This window comes from Cariama cristata, unplaced genomic scaffold (genome assembly GCF_000690535.1).
Source record: "Cariama cristata isolate BGI_N322 unplaced genomic scaffold, ASM69053v1 scaffold4364, whole genome shotgun sequence".
Lineage (NCBI taxonomy): Eukaryota > Metazoa > Chordata > Aves > Cariamiformes > Cariamidae > Cariama > Cariama cristata.
The window spans coordinates 949-21,654 of NW_009614516.1; the positions used below are offsets into that span (position 1 = coordinate 949).

General features: G+C 36.2%; 1 protein-coding gene across 1 annotated transcript in view; it reads right to left on the reverse strand.

Moving 5' to 3' along the window:
* Window positions 1-20,706, reverse strand: part of LOC104161121 (palmitoyltransferase ZDHHC17) — a gene marked incomplete at its 3' end in the record, with an annotated part of 45,134 nt that overhangs the window by 511 nt on the left and 23,917 nt on the right. Inside the window, exons 5-10 of the mRNA XM_009699445.1 lie at window positions 20,277-20,341; window positions 18,710-18,872; window positions 13,943-14,068; window positions 12,547-12,689; window positions 10,054-10,154; window positions 2,851-2,975 (exon numbers count right to left, since the gene is read on the reverse strand). Of these exons, the coding sequence (XP_009697747.1) occupies window positions 2,851-2,975; window positions 10,054-10,154; window positions 12,547-12,689; window positions 13,943-14,068; window positions 18,710-18,872; window positions 20,277-20,341 (723 nt within the window). The remainder of the gene's footprint in view (window positions 1-2,850; window positions 2,976-10,053; window positions 10,155-12,546; window positions 12,690-13,942; window positions 14,069-18,709; window positions 18,873-20,276; window positions 20,342-20,706) is intronic.

Consider the following 20,706-nt stretch of genomic DNA (forward strand, 5'->3'; position numbering starts at 1 on the left):
GCTTTCCTCTGATGTTGAAACTTCAAGAAAGAAAAGAAATGATGCAAACCAAACGTCCTCTTACAGATAATACTATACTCATGGGTCAAGTGATACCCAGAAGTAGGTATCAGTTAAAGCATGCCTATACTTTCACACTAGCTCTTTTATTTTGTACACTCCTTCAGTACTCACTTCATTGTTAGAACAGAAGGAACCTATTATTCCATTAAATGGTTTCCAACAATTTTTAAAATTCAGCAGTTGAAATCATGCCATGTGAGACTTCAATGGCATTTGCAACACACGGAAAATATCCTGAAAACTTCTTTTGCCAGAATAGCCTCCTTTGAACCAGAAGGAATTTGCTCAGCATAAACAGCCAAACGGCAAATAGATTAATCGACTGGTCCCTTTCAAACCATGTATATTGTACACACCAAGGTGGCTTCTAACGGCAGAAGTAATAAAATAGTCCTTACAACCACTTTCTCATCATAGCAATATAATAAAACATAATTTCCTTAATTAGATGATGACCACTAAGGTGGGTATCTTGACTGAAGCCGCAGTTTTCCTCCAAAATTCTACACTTCATAACTGGTTAGGAAAATTTTCACAGAAATTTTCCCTCAAAGTAACCAGTAAAAGCTACAGCCAACAGCCCAGGCGTAAATCAGTGTCCTAATGCTTTCGCTGATCTCATGTAAATGAGGAAAAATCTTTATGGTTCTGTAACACTTCTAAGCTCTGAAAGTTGGACCAGTCTGTCTCCTCACTCGTATTTCCATTTGCTATTGCCCCAGTACTGTTGCCTCCCCCACAGCAACCCTTCAGATCCCCTCTCCAACCAACCACTGCCATTCACAAGCCATGACCCTCTCACAGCTTGCCAACTTCAGTACTCTACATCCCTTTCTCATCCCCCTCTGCCATCCCTCGCTGCTCTAACATATCCCACCACAGGACTAGAAATTAAAGGGCCTGCCTCATAAGAGTAACTTTTATAAATAAACCAGATGAACAGAAAGCAAAAAACCCAACGAGATGTATCTACCATGATTTCAATGCTGCTGGTGTGGCTTTTGATACCTTGGACAATTGCATACAATACATTTTGGACAATTTCATAAACAGTTCCACTGGTTTCACGGTGAGTATACACTACACTACAGACTAACGAAAGGATGCATAAAGGAATGTACATGGTGTGATGCTCAACACTGGAGTTCAGTACTGTCCACAAGCAAGATCCCAAAGCTCAGGAGAACAGAACTGAACAAGAGCAGGTAACTCAGTTTTAAATATAACTCTTATCAGAGCTTGTAACATAGAGACCCAGGAGCACTCAAGTTAGAGCCACATTGTTGTGCTTTGTAAACCCTGGATCTATTTTCTATGCTTCTGAACTAATGGAAAAATTTATTTATTTACTTATTTTAAGAGTGACTTGGGTTATTTTGTAACACAGAAGAAAGCACATATGATCTCAGAAGAATAAACATCTGAATTTATTGCTTACTATGCATTTTCAAACATACTTTACTTGGTCATCTGGAATTAAAAGAATTTTTTTGGTTGTTTACTTCTAAGCTAAAGGCTAGCTCAACATTAAACATCTGGAGACAAGTTATGAAAATGTGAGAAAGCACTACACCACATGAAGGTAAGACACATGTCCTACAGTGGTTTATACCCCTGATAACAGATCATTTTACACTTTGGTTAGCTGCAGTGTAAGAAATCCAAAATGCTCATAGCTATCTGCATCTGCCTGAAGAAGTTGCATTTTACAATTCCTATCCAGTTCAGCAAGGTTTTTGTAACGACACTTTACTTCAGCAAGTAGATCAAACGAATTGCATATTTGTGCAATTTACTGAATCTAAACCAAAGTGCAGCTGCTGACTATTCTATTTAATTTAGTCCAGTTGAAGGAAGAGAATTTAGTCTGGAATTTACTTTGGCAAATTTGCAATAACAGAAAGGGAATTTGCAGAGTAAATCTGCACATTGACTAACAACTCAGTTATAACCTACTGGAGAATACAAAAATCACTTAAGCTATCACAGCCACCCATTTAAAGGCTATTGCATTTTCATTTCTACATAAGGCCGTAATTCCAAGTGGTTCGATGTCGATCCACACAGGTGTTTTTACAAATGATTGTGAAGTAGAAGCTCAAAACTCACTTTTTTGGTGGGATGTGAGTTTCTAGGAAACTTAACCAAAATGAAACAAACAAAATGCTTCTGCTGCTTGTATAATTTTGGCATATTCAATGCCTAGTTTGGCTGTTGAGAGCAATGCACTTAAAAGAAATGAGAAATGCTAATAATAGTTTTATAATGTCTTAGAAAGATATCATTAGATTATCCATATTTTCTCTAATATTTATACCAAAACAAAAACACCAAAACCCACCCCAGATTGCCAGGAGGTTGTTTTAGCCTCAAAATACTTGTCAGTTTAATACTTTCAGACACAAACATAAGGAAAGTTAGAGGTGCTTAAAAGTCTGGAAAGTTTTTATAAAATCAAATTAACTAACACATTTCCCATAACAGGTTATTTGTTTCAGTAAGGTAAAACTCTGAAACGTCACATTTTCATTTTCACCCAATTGCTTTTTAAACTTTTATTCTTGAAAATTTAAGTTGTGATTTTATTTTGTTACTCAAAATGACAAATAAGACTTGAACATATATTCCAAATATAAAAAAAGAAACACGGAAGACAAGACTTTTCAACATTTTAGACCTTTGGTTGCACAATAATTTATTGAAATTTCACGTACTGAACAGCAAACTACTCTGACCAACTGGTGGAAGGCTGCTGAAGAACAAGTTTCACATATCTCATGGCTTTACCTTTTTCTTCTGTTCTTCCGTGGCTTTGATGATTCCTGGATCAGATTTCCAGGATTTTCCAAAATTGTAGAAAAGTGCAACGCTATTAGCGAGGAATGGAAGATGTATAAAGAAAAAATTGAGATGTGTTTAAAGTCAAGGAATATGAAGTTTAAACCCAAATTTTCTCTTGAAAATGCCCACTGATGATTATGAAATAAAATTTAAATAAATTTAATTGTTGCAAATGCCCTTGAGTCACTGTCTTCTGAATTAACAAAATTCAGCGCTGCTCTAAGAACTAGCTTGGTACTCAGTATTTTCTATTGCTCAAACTTGAAAATCTGCTTTTTAAAATACTGTTCTCCATGAGGCATTTCTAAAGCACTTATCCTTCTAAAGAATGAGTAATGACAGTTCAGTTTTTGTAATTATTTTCCCTCTTAAATAAATTAAATTCCATGGAATTTATCTTCTTAAAAGTATTTCCTGTTTTCACAATAAACATTTCAGAGCTCCATTTGTAAGACAGACATTTGACTGCCTATGTCTTCAGTGGCTTGACATTCCTGTTCGACCACAGAAAGGACGGCCTCTAGCCATAGAAGGAATTGCGTTGCAACAACCACTCTTGCATGGCAGTCATGTCTCAACACCACTTCTCTCCAAGAAAGGTAGTGTCTGAAACCTGGCCCTATTAAAAGGCAATACCCATATTTTACATCAGTGAAAGTTATTTTTAACATACTAATACATCTAATACTTACAAACCCACAGGATTTTGTATTTTCTGGAAGTGTTTATAAAATCAATTACCATATAAAGACAGAAAATAACGATTAGTTTTAAAATATACTTCCTGTGTTGAATGATTTGCCATATAACACGCCTAGTCTTACAACACTTCACATTTCTTCACAGAATTAAAACATTTCTTAGCAATGATGTTGAAAAACCAAATACTTCAGACATGCCTCTTCCACAAAAGGTGGAAAATTATTTACTCTGATAAACCTACAAAAGAGCTGACCAACCTGACTAAAGATACCTGTCAGCTCTCAGTCATAACTGCAAGGAGATGCCGTATTTGACAAAGCGGCAGTGGCAGAAGCCTCTACAGCATTATCCAGGCAAAAAGGACACTTATTATTCAGGCACAAATCACCGCACACCCAAATTACACTATATTCTGAGTAACTTAGATGAATATCTCTCTCTACTTCAGCAGTAATTAGAACTTCTACTGTAATTGAAGTTCAATATATTGTGTGTTTGCATTATAAAACCCTGCATATAAGACTTAAAAACAAGCATTACGTGGCAATCTGTACTGAACTTGTATATAACACTTTAAAGATAACAACAAAAAAACATTTTCTGCATGCTTTGAAAAAATCAGATTTTGAAGTTAGAATAGATGCTCAAATATATTCTACTATGTATCTACAAGTATATTCTATTCTGTTTGACTATTCTTTGAAAAAATGTTTACTGAAGCCATTAAGCACTATTAAGAAAAATAACATAAACCATTGATAAACAGATCTACATGGTACAGATACAAGCAAATATTAAATGAAAAAACCAGCATTTCTATAGAATAACAGTAAGTATGTCAAATCCTTCTATGGTGCTCTTGTGATGTGAAAGAACCCTGAGATATGAATAAATACAAGTCAGGTCTCTCTCTGACTTTTGAAATGCTAACAAAGACTCATTGTTCATGTGAAGTGTATCCCGAATAACTTTTTTTTCCCTTTTGTTGCGGGTGGGAATTCGCTGTGAATTTCTAATAAAGAATATTGGTAAGTTAAGGTAAAATTTTAATCATGTACCTTATATAGCAGAATGTTAGTGTTAACTTACTAAAGGCTAATTAATCTTTTCTCTAATAAGCTGTTTCCAGCAAGTTTATAACGGGGGGGGGGAGGGCAGCAAGCCAGCTATACTATAACCTAAACACTCACAGTTCTATTTGATACATTACAGATGAAAAGCTTTGACTTTAATATTTATACAATATAATTTCTTCCTATTTTTATTCTAAAATTACCTGCTGCAAAGAATAAGCTGGTTCAACTTATTTGTATAGCTAGAGAGAGATTATATTTTCTTTAGAATATTAAAAGTATCACTAGGGGTTTTGCCACAAGAGTGAAAACCATTTTTTCATTAAAAATACCTTAATCAGACCTCTGTTACACATAATAAAGGTACAATTGAAAAAATTATATCACCTGTTCCTAATTACTATACGTCATGTCTAGACTGTTAAAAGAAGATAGGGGGAAAGACAATTTATTTCTATGGCTCTCTTTCTCCACTGGCTATGAAGAGAGCTTAAACAACTAAGATACGGATGGCCACACTAAAGGTATCTGAAAATATGTTGAACTCCCCTCTGAAGTTTACTTCCAAAGAGATCTTAGCAACAGACATCTCTCAAACCTCTCCATACGCAAGAAACCCTTGTAGGTTTGCATCAGCTATAGAGTAAGGAACTGGTTCTCCAGAGAGACTGCTTTGTTTTGTTCTAATATCCTCATGTACAACTATGCAAGGAAAAATAAATTACCATATTATTAAGGGCTGCAAAATGTATGATATAGCAGGCATTCACCTTTTGCCCTATCACCAATTTGCTGTCTTTTATGAGGGTTTCCCCAGATTTCATTGTGAGAGACAAAGCAGAAACACCCATGAAACACTTCCTACTTTTAGCCCTAATCAATAACCTTTAATTATTAGAACAACAGGCTGAAAATTATTCCTGGAAACCGCTAAGAACCAAAAAGAACATTTCATTAAAAAGAAAATTAAAACCAAACAAGCACCCCACAAGCCCAGGAGTGTGGTAAACATGTGATGAGCTAATTTTTCATCCTGAACTGCAGCCTATTTAAAAGGGCCCAAAGACATGCAGCTTCCTGCTATCCCAGCTACATGTCATACAAAAGTCTGAAACCAAGCCAAAATCCACATTATATACCAAGATGCTCCCTTCCACTAACTACAAATCAAGCAAGAAAGTCCTTTTCTCCTAAAGAGAAAAATCAGCAGGCAGTGTAAGCTGTCAGAGATCAATAGACAATGATGTTCATGGTTAACGAAACTGCCAATTCACAACAGCTGTACTGCTGGATCCAAGAGTCCAGGCAGGCAACAGCAGATAGCTACACAAGAACCCTCATTTGACTAGGTATTTATTAGACAAAATCCATTTTTCATCAACTGAAGCTCTGCAAAAGCTCTCTACCTCCACCTTCTACCTAACATAAAAAAAAAAAATCTTAGTTTGCCAAAAAAATTAATTCACTGCCATATCCCCCACCCCAGAATTACTACTTTTTTTTTTTAACGTAGAAAAAGTATTTAGACATGGGAACAGAAGTTCTGGATAGCTAGGCCTGGGGTTTGGATTTTTTGGGTCTTTGGTTCCTCTAGAAAAACGGCTGATGGCTTCCTTCTTTGTGCATGTAAGGCTTTTTGCTGTTTTCCTGAAGCTAATTTTGGTAATACGACTTTTTTTTTCTGTTTTTAACTGCTTAACTGTACTAATTGGCTTGTTACAGTTTTTAAAACACTACGCTACTGTAACAGCTTTGTGAAAGCATGAATATCATCATGAATTCTCTTTAAAATTATCCCTAATTGAAAAAGTGTGCAGTATTTGTTTTCTTTCACCTAAAACCTATCAATACATGAAGTATATTTGAAATAAGATAATCAATACAGTATTAGTCAGTGATAAATTATTTTTGTAATTTTAAATTGGCTTGTACCATCTCATTATCTCAGCATTGCAAGTAGTATGCTACACCAAAAAAGCTTAATTAATGAAAAATGCATACTCCCATTTGCACCAAATGGAAGTGGTAGAACAAAAAAAAAAAAACAACCCTGTGAATATTCTGGGTTACAGCAAACCCTGACACCTTAGAAAAACAGAGCAATACAAGAACCTTCTGACATAACAGGCACTATTTGTTCAGCTGGAACTGAAAAGACTGTGTGAACAACCGCGATACGAACTTGGTACACGTGCCCCGAACTTTTACAGGACACAAGAGAATGTTGTGCCTATAAACGCTAATGAAGAAGAATGAAATATGAAATTCTAGTCTCACGTTATTAAAAGCGTCCTTTTAAATCCTCCCCCTCCCCTTTAAAAATAAAATTAAATTAAAATATAGTGATTTAGTGTGGAGGATTTTGGAGGGTATTTTCCTCCTACTCTGCAAACAGCAGATTAGAATAGAGGAACAGAGCAAGTCATAACTCTCCTTCGTTATGGGTGAAATGCACTTAACGGGAAGCAGCAAAACACCAGCAAAACAGTGGCAGGGAAGCACAGGCCCACAGATTCATATATCCACAAATACACATCATAACTTCCTCATTCCCAGCAAGAACAGGGTTTCTATTTTAACAAATATACCAGACTCAGTAGCTGCTGAGAAAAATACAACAGAATGGAAACACTTACAAAAATTCAGTACACGACATTCATCTAAACTGTCTGAATTTACCTTCAGGACTGGTCTTTTAGAAGACACATCATTAAGCCTCAGAATGTATAGACTTATGCTTCATGTGACTACCCTGACATTCAAGAAAACACATTGCTAATCTCTGGGTTTGTTTTTTCTTTATGATACATTGTTTCAACTGCCCTTTTCTGTATCATTAGGATTAAACCCAGAACACCAGATGATCTTCCCGACACCTTCAACATATTTACAGGAAAAGAAAATTCTCACCAAACACCTGAATATGAAAGTAACACTTGCAGCAATTAAGATCTTTATATTATTTATAACATAAAGTTCCAGTAAGGCAATTCATGATAAGCTGTTTAAGGTTAGAAACTTTTTTCCCGAGCAAAAGATTGTCAGAATTTGTGAAAACTACCCAGACAGGTTTTATCACTTGAACATTACAGAGTATAAAGTAATATTCTGGTCTGCTGTAAGTAATCATATAAAGCTGTAAAAATACAAGAGTCCTTTCTCCAACCATAATGCTGTGCCTCATGCTATAAAAATAGAGCAGGCATGCAATTCCTTTTTTCCAATAAAGCTACAGGGCAATTTTCCAGAAGAAGAATAATGAATTTGGAATCTTATTACAAAGACTTCCAATTAAAAATCACCAATTAAAGGAAGATGGCCTCAAGCACTAAGTCTCTAAAACTGGTTGTCAGAGAATTGTGTCAGCTCTAATGAAAGCAATTAGTAACTGAAGTTTTTAGACTACTACTACTGTGTGCAAAAGACTGTTGCAAAGGTTTTGAGGCACCTACCTTAAATTACAGAAGCAGTACAGTATTTTATTGACATTCTGAGGTCAGACTTTATTAGCGTAATTACTACTTCTAGTGGGCAACAAACATTATTCTGTGACAAAAAATCAGAATGCCTAACAGAAATAAAAATCTAAGCAAGTTGGTACAAATATGAAGAAAATATGAGCTTCTGGATAAAAATCTCACAATTTGCCAGTCTTAAGGAAGGAACAGCTTTCTACATCAAGATAGAGGCCATCATTAAGTTATGCTTGTTGTGCAGCCACTTTAATATGGTCAAGGACTTTAAATCAAAGCTGCACACATTCTTGGATTTGGTTCAAGCTGATGCTATGTTAGCACAAGAAAGCATCTCACAGTAGCTCAACATTTGCAACCCAAAACATGTAGTAGCATTAGCAAACACTGAGTTTCTAAAGAAAACCTACAAGGTATGGAGAGCTGAGATTCAGAAGTGAGATGGTGTAGTTACTATAATTGCCTCAGAAACTTGTATTTTACCATTTGCCAAAAGTCAAGTTTTCTTGACAAAAAGAACAGAAAAGCAACCTCAGCCTAGAGGCATGACATATTTAGACAGTTCTACTCTATTCCATAAAAACTGGCAAAGTACATCTCCGTTTTTAACTACTGCGCTTTAAAACATTTTTCATATTCATTTTGTACTCACTTTCCTTATTTTGCAGTTACTAGTAAATTTATTTTAGTAATAACACAGAAAATCAGGCCAGGTAGAGAGACTGGTAGTAGGACCAGCATTACTAAATACCTATTTCAAGAAATACTTATGCTAACATTGATTTAAATATTTTTAGGTTTTTTTTACTTAACAGCTACTAAATTTTCATTTTCAGTTTTTTTAAACATGAAATAGCAGTCATCTCCAGTCACATGGGACTGCTATTATTCCCAGCAGCACCTTTGCAAACACTGTTCAGCATGGAAGCCAAAGGCAATATGAAAGCAAGGTCTCATCTCTGTTCTCAACCCAAAAATGTGAGGCTCCTTTAGCTAAGGTTGGAGAACATATTAACAAGATGATAAAAGGATGCATTGCTATTATCCTATTTCATGGTAATTCCTTTGAGGATGAAAAGAAAACCAACTTCTAGAAAACCCAAGCTAACATCCATCATAAATATTAAGTTCATTTCAACTATTTACAACTATAAGAAATGTATTAAACATTTAATAAAACATTAAATCTCTATTTTGTTTTCTTGGTTATTATAATTACAATACCCAAGAAAGTTGTTTAGAAATTTGAATCTATTTCCTTAAGGTGGATAACTGACATTCTTCAGTGAAATCTTTAATCAATTTCTACCCCGTGAGTACAAAAAGTTAACATCTAGGCAGACAGTGAAAAACATAAAAAGATCGGCATATGCTGAATCTCTATAATCTAATGTTGTTAATATATGTTTCTTCAAAGATTGAAAATACATTTAACAAATGTATCTAAATTTTGTATGAAATGGAATTTGCAAAATCTTTAGGAAGAACTAACTATAAAACTAATTCCACTGGAACTGATATATACCATGAAATTACCTACTGCTTTTCAGAAAAGCAGTGTCTGAAAATGCAGTCAATTTTACCTTGCCACCTCGCAGCCAGAGCATATTCTATAGGGTTGCTTACACTTCCCCCACTTAAGAAACTGGTAAAGCACAGGAAATTTTGCAGACTACTGTAAGTCAATTTTGAGGAAAATCTTTCACTTACTGAAGCAAAGCAATAGCGCACACATTTTTAAAGCGATAAAATAATTGCCATCAATAAAGAAAGCAATGTTTAATGGAGATAACCATTTTAAAATTTGAATTACTTACTTTTATATGTAGATAGATCTAGGTATTGCCTTATACTACTAACATGAAAAAATATTGCTTATTACTGTACACAAAAAAGGATATCATTCCAAAACCAGAAGAACCACGTCACATACATCCAGAATTTCGTTGCCAAGTATATTCCAAGAGGCAGTGCACTGTGCATGGAGTGATCAAAGAATGACCTGTAAAGTAGGAGCAATGTCACATGATAAGTTTCGACCTATAAAATGTAAATTCTGAACTACTAATTCAGAAAAACACTTCCTGTTAAAATATGTACTATACGGGATATTGCAAAATATGTCATAAAAACATTTTCCTCACTTTTATCTTCAAAGTTCATGAGAAATTCTTGTTTTCAACCTGTCTAGATGAAGGGTCATGACTGAAAGTTATTTAATTAAAATTTATACATTCACTTTTGAAGTGAATGTCAAGAACTGGACAAGAAAGGCAGAATTAGTAAATACTCATGCTAAAACTACACTATGAAAGCAGTTAGAAATCCGTGAGATTCCTAGCCTACAGCATGGCTACTGGTTGCAAACTACATTTACTTATGAGATTTCAGTGCTAAAAATATTTTGGAAATCCATACAATGTAAATTACATGTTAAAATTACTTCAGTAAGAAAAAAGCTTAAGAGATCTTGCTGTTATCAGCCTACATACTTGAAATGTTTCAGGTTCCTGAATCTTCTGTTTCTGTTACAGTTGCCAGTAGAAAGGCAGAAAAAAACCCAGATTAATTCATTTCCCATATCACTAGATTTTTTGAGTTCTAAGATAGAATGCTGCTACTTTAACTAAAAAAAACATAAAAATTAAGCCATCAGAATTTTTTCCACCTTCTTATACTCTTGTATTTTAAAGAAAATTCTGAGTAAAGTTGAATTTAGTTGAGACAAACCAGGTCAGTGACTACGTAAGTCCATATGCAAGAAAAAAATTGCTAAACACATACAAAGTCACACTCTAAACTGCTAAACTCCTTGAAATAAAACTTCTTCCATCATCTGCCTAAACATCCTTAGACTGATTCATTTTGCTTTTTGTCCTGGTAGTGCCTTCAGGGCTGCCATGGACAAATGTGTGCACTGGGTAGTTTCCATTTTACCCGTTTACTCCCTCGCAGTAACTGTCTCTTCTGTAATGGAGGTTTCTCAGGTCTTTTGAAGATGAGCTAAGATGGTAAGTAATAAGCAAATACGCATTTGGACACACAGCAGTTACTCAGCATTAATCTTTCTTTCAGTGACTTCTGTGCAGTTTTTTGTGTGTGAAAGGAGTAGGGAGGAAAACACAGCTCAGCAGGTTAGCTAAAATTCAACAGGGAGAGGAAATACTACTAGAATAACAGCAAAAGTTTCATTCAAACCTGGGTTTTGTGAAATACCCTTCAAAAAGTATAAAGGATAAGGGAAAGTAAGAATGTTAATCTTGAATATGTGTCAAGTAGGTCCAAAATATAAAACTTGACAAAACACAGGTCTTGAGAAACTTGAAGAAATCTTGTCCTTGCTTCCTGCAGGAGGTGTGGTTGAGGATTTGCATTGCCAAACAAATTATTTGTAGAAGGAGGTCAGCAAATTGCACAGCCTCAGAGATGACAAAAATACTGAACAGATCATCTCCAACAGCCGGCAGAGGCAAAAGCTCGATGATCCCCCATCTCTCTCCCAGTGTACTACATTCACTAAAATTCTATGAACTTGGTTTAAGGAACAGATACATTTTCTTTTCCTCTTTAAACAGAAAGGAAGGAGAAGCAAGTGATTCTAATAAACATGACATGCAATGCCAGAAAAGTTGAAAACTTCTAAGTATGAAGACATAGTAAGTTGTTCTATATATGCCACACATGATAACAAAAAGCAAAGGGCAGACGAAGTAGTCTACAGATCTTGACAATCCATTGGAGGATGCCTGTATGTGTATGTGTGTGCATGTGTATACATAGGTGCATTTACAGATACTTAAAGTAATCACAAACACAACTAAAATTCTTTATGATCAGGTAACAAATTAAAAACATTCTTAGAAAGCAGCCCTTTTCTTTAGTCACCCCTTTCCACAACAAGAGAAGCTACAAAATCTGACTCTGCCTTAATTTCTTTCTATAAATCTCTTTAGATGCCTTTGGGTATTTAAATTCTAAGAAAAAAACGGTTCTAATAGCACACTTGCACATATCTTTTTTTCTATTCTTTCTACTAACTTTCCCCTTGACTGCTTTCTGCAAAATTCATGTTCATAACTCTTTGTAGAACAGACATTCAGCACCCTCCTCTGGATAATGACTGAACTTCTGTTCTGCTGTTAGCTTCTATTAGCTCAGTGGTATTCACCCAAGGTAATTCCATGGCTATTTGCAAGACAGAACATTACAAGAGCTAAAGTCACACAGGATCTTTCCCAGAAACAATAATTAAAAAATTCCAACAAAAAATTACATGCTGCATGTTGAAGAAACACACAAAACCCAGAGGTTTAAGATTATTTATCCAATAAAGATGCCAGCAAAACACTTCTTGTGTGCACACTCAACAGCCAGTGTCCTGGTAAAACACTTACTTTGAAAGAAACTGCACCATAGCCCAAACGCCACCATACATCAGCCCTTTAATGAGCCAAGAATCAATGTCTAGGTCTGCTATAAACCCAACCAGCCAAATAACTAGGAAAGGAGTTCCCAGCATCACCTTCTGACGGAATTCCTATATAGAAACAAATATCAGTAAATAACTCTATTTTCAGGAACAGATTGTATAATAACATTCTATAACAAATAGGACAGTCACAAAAACTTAAATAAATTTTCAGGAAGTTTTAGGGGGAGGAATCCTCATAAATTTTTCTCATTTCCTCTATTTATACATCTCCAAGGAATGTGCAAGGGAAAAAACTTCCTAAAATCCAAATCAGTACTTTTATTTACTTGTTTATTTTAGAAGAACTATCTTCTAGAGACTTTGCTGTTAATGCAGAGTAAAGGTAACAGTAGCTCTTTTTCAAGAATCTGCCAAAGTGTATAAACTACCACACAGCACATGGTAATCTCGGTGAACTTTAAAGACTACAGTTACGTAAGTAATGGATAAAGTCATACTGAAGTGTCCATGAAGAAAGATAGAACCTTTTTTGTCTTATACTATGTGGGTACAATTCCCGATGAAGGCACTAAACTCTTTCCAGATATTCAAAGCACAGTCACAATGCACATATACATACAACGCAATGCACAGATCACTTAAAGTCAATAATCACCGCATTATTATATTACCATAGGGTTAAAGCACAGGCTGTAGCCAGTGCTTTAATCATCAAGATGCAATGTATCTTTAAATAAAGAAGTTGTAACAAATCAATGATAGCAATATTTAATATCCAGCACAACACTCTGGTTGGTAAGAAAATACTAACTCTATATAAGTTCTCAAACTACAGGCAGGTAGACAGTTCTTCATGCCAGAGCAGCATGTTACCCTTCATACCCTCATTTCTTGCCTCCTCCTATCTGCAGTATTAAATACTAACCTGAGAAGGAAAAAGCCTCCACATTAGAGATTCATGTATTACATCATACTGCCAAGATTGCCTGCTTCTTTCATTCAACACAAACACTACATAATTAGAGGGGAGATCAGAGTTCACGATATCTAAAATACTTTTTTCCTTAGATACCTGAGAGTCAGCTTTGTGAAATTTTGGCGATCCCCAACAATACCAGATTACTTGGTACTCTCCTAACATTTAGTTGGCACAAAAACTAGACATAACTGTGTGGAGGCTTGAATACAGTCTTGAATAAAGCTTTTTTTTTTTGTCTTCTTTTGGAATTACTCTTGTCAGAACACAAAGAGGTTTCCTAAAACTGAAATGTGAGGAAACCGCTTACCTTAAACAAACACACATGCACCCAAACCAACAGCAGCAGTAATATCGATTTACGTGTTATACTACTTCTTACCTTATCAGCTTTTAGTTTTCTCAGAAAGGACGGACTGTCATATCCCTTTGCCTGTCTTGCTTCCTGTAGGTGATTGATCATCCAAACGTTTTTCCTCTGTTTTGCGAGATCAAGTGGTGATTCTCCCTGCCAGAGGAATAAAAGTGGGAAACATCCAATTTAAAAATAAAATGCATTTAGAGCACTTTTGAAACAGAAGACTGGCAGGTAAAAATAATACATTTTAAATCAGTTTAAGCTACATTCTGGCATACTTTTTGCTCTGCAGCTTACTTGACACCAAACATCATTCATTCCTTCTGGTCTTTTTCACTCTCTCATAACTATGCATGCGTGGACAAGTAGAATATTAAATGTGTGATCCTGACAATATGTATGTCCTGACATAGCAATAATTGTTGCCTTTGGCATAACACATCTACATTTCACTGTTCCACACACAGTCTACTAGGTTGTAAATGAGAGACTGTGCTTCCCCCTCAGCTATTGACAGGCAGCAGAAATCAAGCAAAGAATAAGAACTCGTGACCCACTGGATCATGGAAACTCTCCCAGTCTAAATCCTGACTTCTCAGTTAATTCTCTGCCTTTTTGGCAGAGTGCAGTTACTAATATCAAGGAATGTTTCTATGAGGAATTTTTTCCACAAGCTTAATTTTCTTATATTCATCTTGGTTACTGAGGTCCTAGGAAGAAGACAGGAAAGAATAAACTGATTGCTCACGTCCAGCTTATTCCAAAACTCTTGAGCTTTTGTGCTTAGCTTGTGCTTGACATCTTTTGGGTGCTAAGCCAGGGCCGGGCCATGCTTTCTCCTTCCCTACTTTCAGAGAGGACTGACAGACAAAGCAAGAGAGAGACACAGAAAGAGATACAGGGGCCAAAAGTGCCTATCAAATGGATTTGATTTTATTGCTTTTTAAACATTTAGGAAGAGAGCTAAATGAAAGTTATTGACTGGGTCTAAAGTTATAGAGGAGGCAAGAGACAACCAATTGCAGGTACCTCCAGCTTCAGTTTTGCATTTGACTCCTCCTCTCTTCTACTGGAGTTAACTCCCCTCCTAAACAAACCATTCATGGAGGCTTGAAAAATGGCTGAATCCTCCATCGCTCGGCCCCCTCCTAAAAAAAAAGTGAGACAGGTACCAGAAACTGAAATTACCCAGAAAGGGCAATAATTACTACAGACAGAAGAGATTTCAAAGATTAAAAAGTACAGTTAGCTACCTATATCCCATAGAAAAACAATGGGAATTGAGTACTTAACTGTCATTTTTGCCTTTGAAATCTTGCTCCAAATCCCTAAAAGGAGAGTAAATAGCACAGACTACAGATTATGAGGTGAAGCTTTTTGCTACTTAATAGGATCTTGCACTCCCTTCTGTGCAAGAAGTTTAACTAACAAAATCAGTTAAAAAAGAATAACCTTTTGACTTAACTTGGCTTCAAAGTTATTTAGCCAGATGTTTAAGAAACAGATTTAAGTTAACTCCATCCTCCACAGAAATGCCTGAAAATCAAACTGTGGTGCCTGGTTCATCACAAATTTAATAGCACCTTGAATTGCTAACATCTGGAAAGCTCCAGAGATGCTGTTGTTTTAATATCACCTTATATATCCAGACTGTAAAGATTACCTGTCGACAAGCAATCCCCTCTGGGAGTTGATCTCCCAAGTAAATCCTGAAGTTGTCTTGGGGTCCAGCTGAGCATCCCTTCCACTAGAGGGCCATGAGACACCTAGGAACTGCCTAGATAAAAAGATTGAGGGAGCTTTAAAGAAGTCTTTGACTATGCTTCTCGTCATCTGGCCATTTTAATATTTTCCTTCTATTACAGGGGTGGTGGATGGCTGACTTGCTTAGAAAGAAAAGAAAAAAAATCGGGGAACTTAATCTAGTAACACACTTAAGTTTGCCAGCAAACAGTAAGGCTTCAATAGTATATATTTAAAGTGTTTAGATAGAAAGAATAATCTGAAGAGTAATTACCATAGGGAACTTTACATGTAGGCTTCCATGGACAAGCCTACAGATACACTGCATAATCAAGAAATTACAACTAAATTCCATTTGATGATTCATTAACAAATTAAAAAAAAAAATCTTCCTTAAACCATAAAAGCTCTTTTAGGTCTCTGTCACTCCTTATTAAAAAAGGTGCTTCTGCTTATATTTAAATAAAATTTACAGGTTTCCCCCTGATCCCCAGTGATAAGCTGACTCCCTGTGAAATCCTGTTCTCATCTGCCCAATTTATCTACTGGTGTGGCAAGATAATTTCCCTAACAAAAAATCAACCAAACAAAAAAACCCACTCTGACTACTGAAAAGCAACTTCCAACTCCAACTGTAATCCAGGTCCCAAAAAGGAAAAAGAAAGTATCTTACCACCAAAAGTATTATTTTCTTGTACAGCATAATACAGAGAGGATAAACAATACAAACAGGACAAACCCACTGCTTGTATCAAGCTTTATTCTAGAGTAAGACTGCTACTGTTCATAGACTTCTCAAACTGTTTTGCAAAGTCAAAAGAGCACCTTACGGAGACCGGTTCCAATTTGTTCCAAACCTAGGCAGCCAGCAGCATGTGCCTTTCTAACACGGACCGCGTAGAGCTGATAACAACAAGGTCAAAGCTCACACCTAATATTTCAGCCACTTCATAATTTGAAAAAGATAAAGGGCTTTCAGCCAATGTATTTCTTTAACCTTAGCTGTCTTACCACCATTCTTGGTCAATTCCATGGGCTGTCTGAGAAAAGGACTTCACTAGATAGTGCTGCAGAAATCTAGAAGTGACTGTGTCAGAAAGGAGCCTTTCATGATTCCTTTTATTTCAGGGGAAACATAAGCCAGACCTTAACAACCGGTTTTTGACTCAAAGAAAACTTTTTTGCTGAATAGTCAAAGGAGAAGCACAAAACTGAGCTTTTATATACCTACAAAAATCAACCAAATTCTTATGTTTCCCATACGTTTACTATCACCCAAATCAGTATCTGTTACAAAGCCACTGGCAGGCTGGCAAAACAGCCACTGCTAGAATGATTTTGACCCTCTAAAGATCCTAGAAACCTGGGAAGGCTTGCAAGAAACCTAGACTCCACTGCAGAAGGCAGGCAGTGGTTATAGAAACGAGGCACATGTCTTCTGGCATGACTGAAAAGATATCATGATCCAGCAGGTTCAAAAATCTATTTTTCTACTGACTGCTGCTGTCTGTCAATAAAGAAGGAGAGATCATGAACTGCTTCAGGCTAGCAGATACTCTTTCATTTGGCCAAACATACGAGTTTTTATTACGAATATCATAAGAGCCCCAAAATGTAGACAAGGTGAGGACTTTAAAACTCTAACCACATTAATCAGTTTGCCAAAGGAAGCAAGGTATGACACACTGATTTCTTCCACAAAAATACCTTAATTCGTACCATTAGGTAGCATAGAAAAAAAGCTTTTCAACAGTTTACAAGAAGTGAGACTAGAAGCATAATTCATCCACACAACTGACCTTACAGACTAAGAATAATTATTATATAGTTACATCAATACATGCAAGAGGCTAGTTGATTTGTTTTAAACATGTGAAAAGCCATGTGATTTTTCTCACGAGTTTTTATTCATGATCATCAGCATTTCTGATACTCTAAAGTGGATGCAGGACCTAGAAAGCTACTAACAAATTTAACTGCACCCTCCAAAAGACTGTTCCATGCTGTTCAAGAAAACAGGGGGGGGTGTGTGTGTATATATATATATTTAATTTTTTTTTTTAGCATATTTCTATCACTTGTGGCCAAGCAAAATAGGCCCTGGCCACCTTAATCAGTAGGGAAAATGGTGAAAAGTCAAATAAACTTCATTAAGTATTTAATATTTTATAAATGTAGATTTACAGCTGTATTTTCCAGTGTAACCACTCCATCTGTAACACTCATTAAGTGGAAAATACAAATATTTGAAGTGAAATTGAGTAGAGAATTCTTTTTCTAAAAGTGAATTCTCCTCTGACACCACAGAAGAAACAGCTTGAGTGGTGAAGTGCATCTAATTCAATATACAGAATAGTCTGGAGGCAATGGACAAAACCACGTTCAATAGGCACACCTTCCACTGACGGAGAAGCTCTTATAGACTCCAAGTCTATGGCATAAATTCTAACAGCTGCTTGCTGGTCTAACATATGCTAGGGATGGGCTCTGTTAGTGCTGAACCTAGCTTCATCATTAACAAGTTCTGGTAGAGTAAACAGGCAACTTAAAGTTCTGATGCAAAAAAGAGCCCATTTTCTTATTTTACTCCTACTACTATTTTTAAGCCTCCAACTTCCTTACTGCCACCGGGAGACATAACAGAGCATTTGTCATCTTTCTGGAAGAGGACAGAGATGTCTTGCATCTCACTCCAACAGAGAGACAGTCCCTCCAGTATTTCACTAGAAGATACTCAGTCAGATTTCCAATTTTGCATTCAAGTGCATGGGTCTTCACACATGCAGTCTAACTGCACACCCCACTCCCATATATTTGCACATAACCATGGGTAAATTATTTACATGAGTACTTCTGAAGGTGCAGATTTAGTGGTCATGCATCACTGTTAGGAAAAACTGACTCCCAAATTAAACATCAGTGGCATGGCTTTTGTTCCATCTTCATGATCCCACCATATCCACAATAATAATCTATTCTTGAGATTTATCATAGCCTCTGTTATTTCTGCCTCAAACCACTAACAATAAAAACAGACCAAGTGTTTACCTTTATATTTTGAGCATCAACATTAGCTCCAGCTTCTAACAGAAGACTAATAACTGTAGTATTTCCTGCTAGCACAGCCCAGTGCAATGCTGTGTTTTTGTGATATTTGTCTCCAAGATTAACAGAAACATTAAACGTAAGCAGTAACCGGGTGGGATCCACACTAGAAAAGAAAATTCTTGTTAGATCTACAGAATATGAACTCAAATACATAGCAACTTATTGTTAATGAGTTCAGTTTCTATAAAAAATATTGATCAGGTATACTATGTAACAGCAAAGTTACATTTTTTGCTGATGATTATGAATGGTTCAAATTCCCTTCCCACCAAAGAGCAACCACGATTCTGTTGACTTTTAAAGGAGCTCAGTAAGACAGCTTGTTCTGGGATGTCATGAAATACACTTGTTATACAATTCTGTTTTCACATTTACCAAAACCTAACAGTATTAACAGATTTGTAAAAGCATGCACGATTATATACTTTGCAGATAACAACCAAAGTTCAAAACATGTTATATTTCCACTTCACATTCCAAAAGATGAAAATAAAATAGGATGATAATGTTGGTAACGGTAGGTATTCATAAAAGCTAGCCTATGTTTCTCTCAATAATCGATGGAGATAGAATTCCTGCTGGGAAGGGCCTAATTCAGACAGATTTGCTCTTTGGAGAAGTGTTATTGTACACCAACTTTTTCCAGTCATTTCCGCAGGAAGATTTACTTTGTAAACTAAAAGCTCATATTAGTGAGTACTTCTGCATAATATCCTCTCTCCTGAATAGGTTATTGTACTGGTTTTGGCCAGGATCAAGTTAATGTTCTTCACACTAGCTCTGATTGTGCTGCTGTTTTGGATTTATGACCAAAATGGTGCTGATAACACAGGGAAGCTCTAGCCATTGCTGAGCAGGGCTCACCCAGAGCCAAGGCCTTTTCTGCTCCTCACCCCACCCCACCAGCCAGCAGGCTGGGGGTGCACAAGGAGTTGGGAGGGGGCACAGCTGAGACAGCTGACCCCAATGACCCAAGGGAAATTCCAGACATTTGGTGTTGTGCTTAGCACATAAAGCTGGGGGAAAGAAGGAGGAAGGGGGGACGTTCGGAGTCACGGCATCTGTCTTCCCAAGTAACCGTTGGAGTCTTGTTTTCCTGGAGATGGCTGAACACCTGCCTGCCCATGGGAAGTAGTGGATAAATTCCTTGTTTTCCTCTGCTTGGGCATGCACCTTTTGCTTTATCTATTTAACTATCTTTATCTCAGCCCACAAGTTTTCTCACTTTTACCCTTCCGATTCTTCTCCCCATCATGCTGAGCAGGAGTGAGCAAGTGGCCAAGTGAGGCTGAGCTGCCTATTGGGGTTAACTCACAACAATCATAAATGAAGAAAGATAAAGTGGCAACTGTGGAAAACACATTGACTAGTTAAAAAAACAAACAAACAAAACAAAAAAAAACAAAACCCAAAGTTTTCTTAAAAAAATAAAAAAATCAAAGCCAGTCACTACTATATACCGCTTAGTTAACATCAAGAGAAAGTCAACACTGCAGTGTGATATTACCTATGTGTTCTGTAAGCTGCCCACATTAAAGGTGTCATTCCATTTTGATCCATCATATCTACATCCTAAAAAAGGAAAATAAAAGAAATAAAGTTGGTGAGATAAGTAAGTATGCTCAAGATCCAGTAGATACAAGGTTTGCAATGAGAAGCCGTATTTTAAGACTAACCAACTGAATTGGAGAAAAACTGGCAAGCTTTTTGTACATAATAAAATAGTATTTAAAAAATGAAAACAGACATTAACACCATTATTGCAAAAAATACAACCATTCCAATCTATTTTGGAAACTAAGGAACAGTCATGCTGCATAAGACTAGTCATTTCTATCTTACTATTAATCTTCAACATAAGAGATATATATAGATGGTGTACTATTGCACTCAAAAGCAGGATAAAGCTAAAATAATGCACCAATATTTAATAAAAT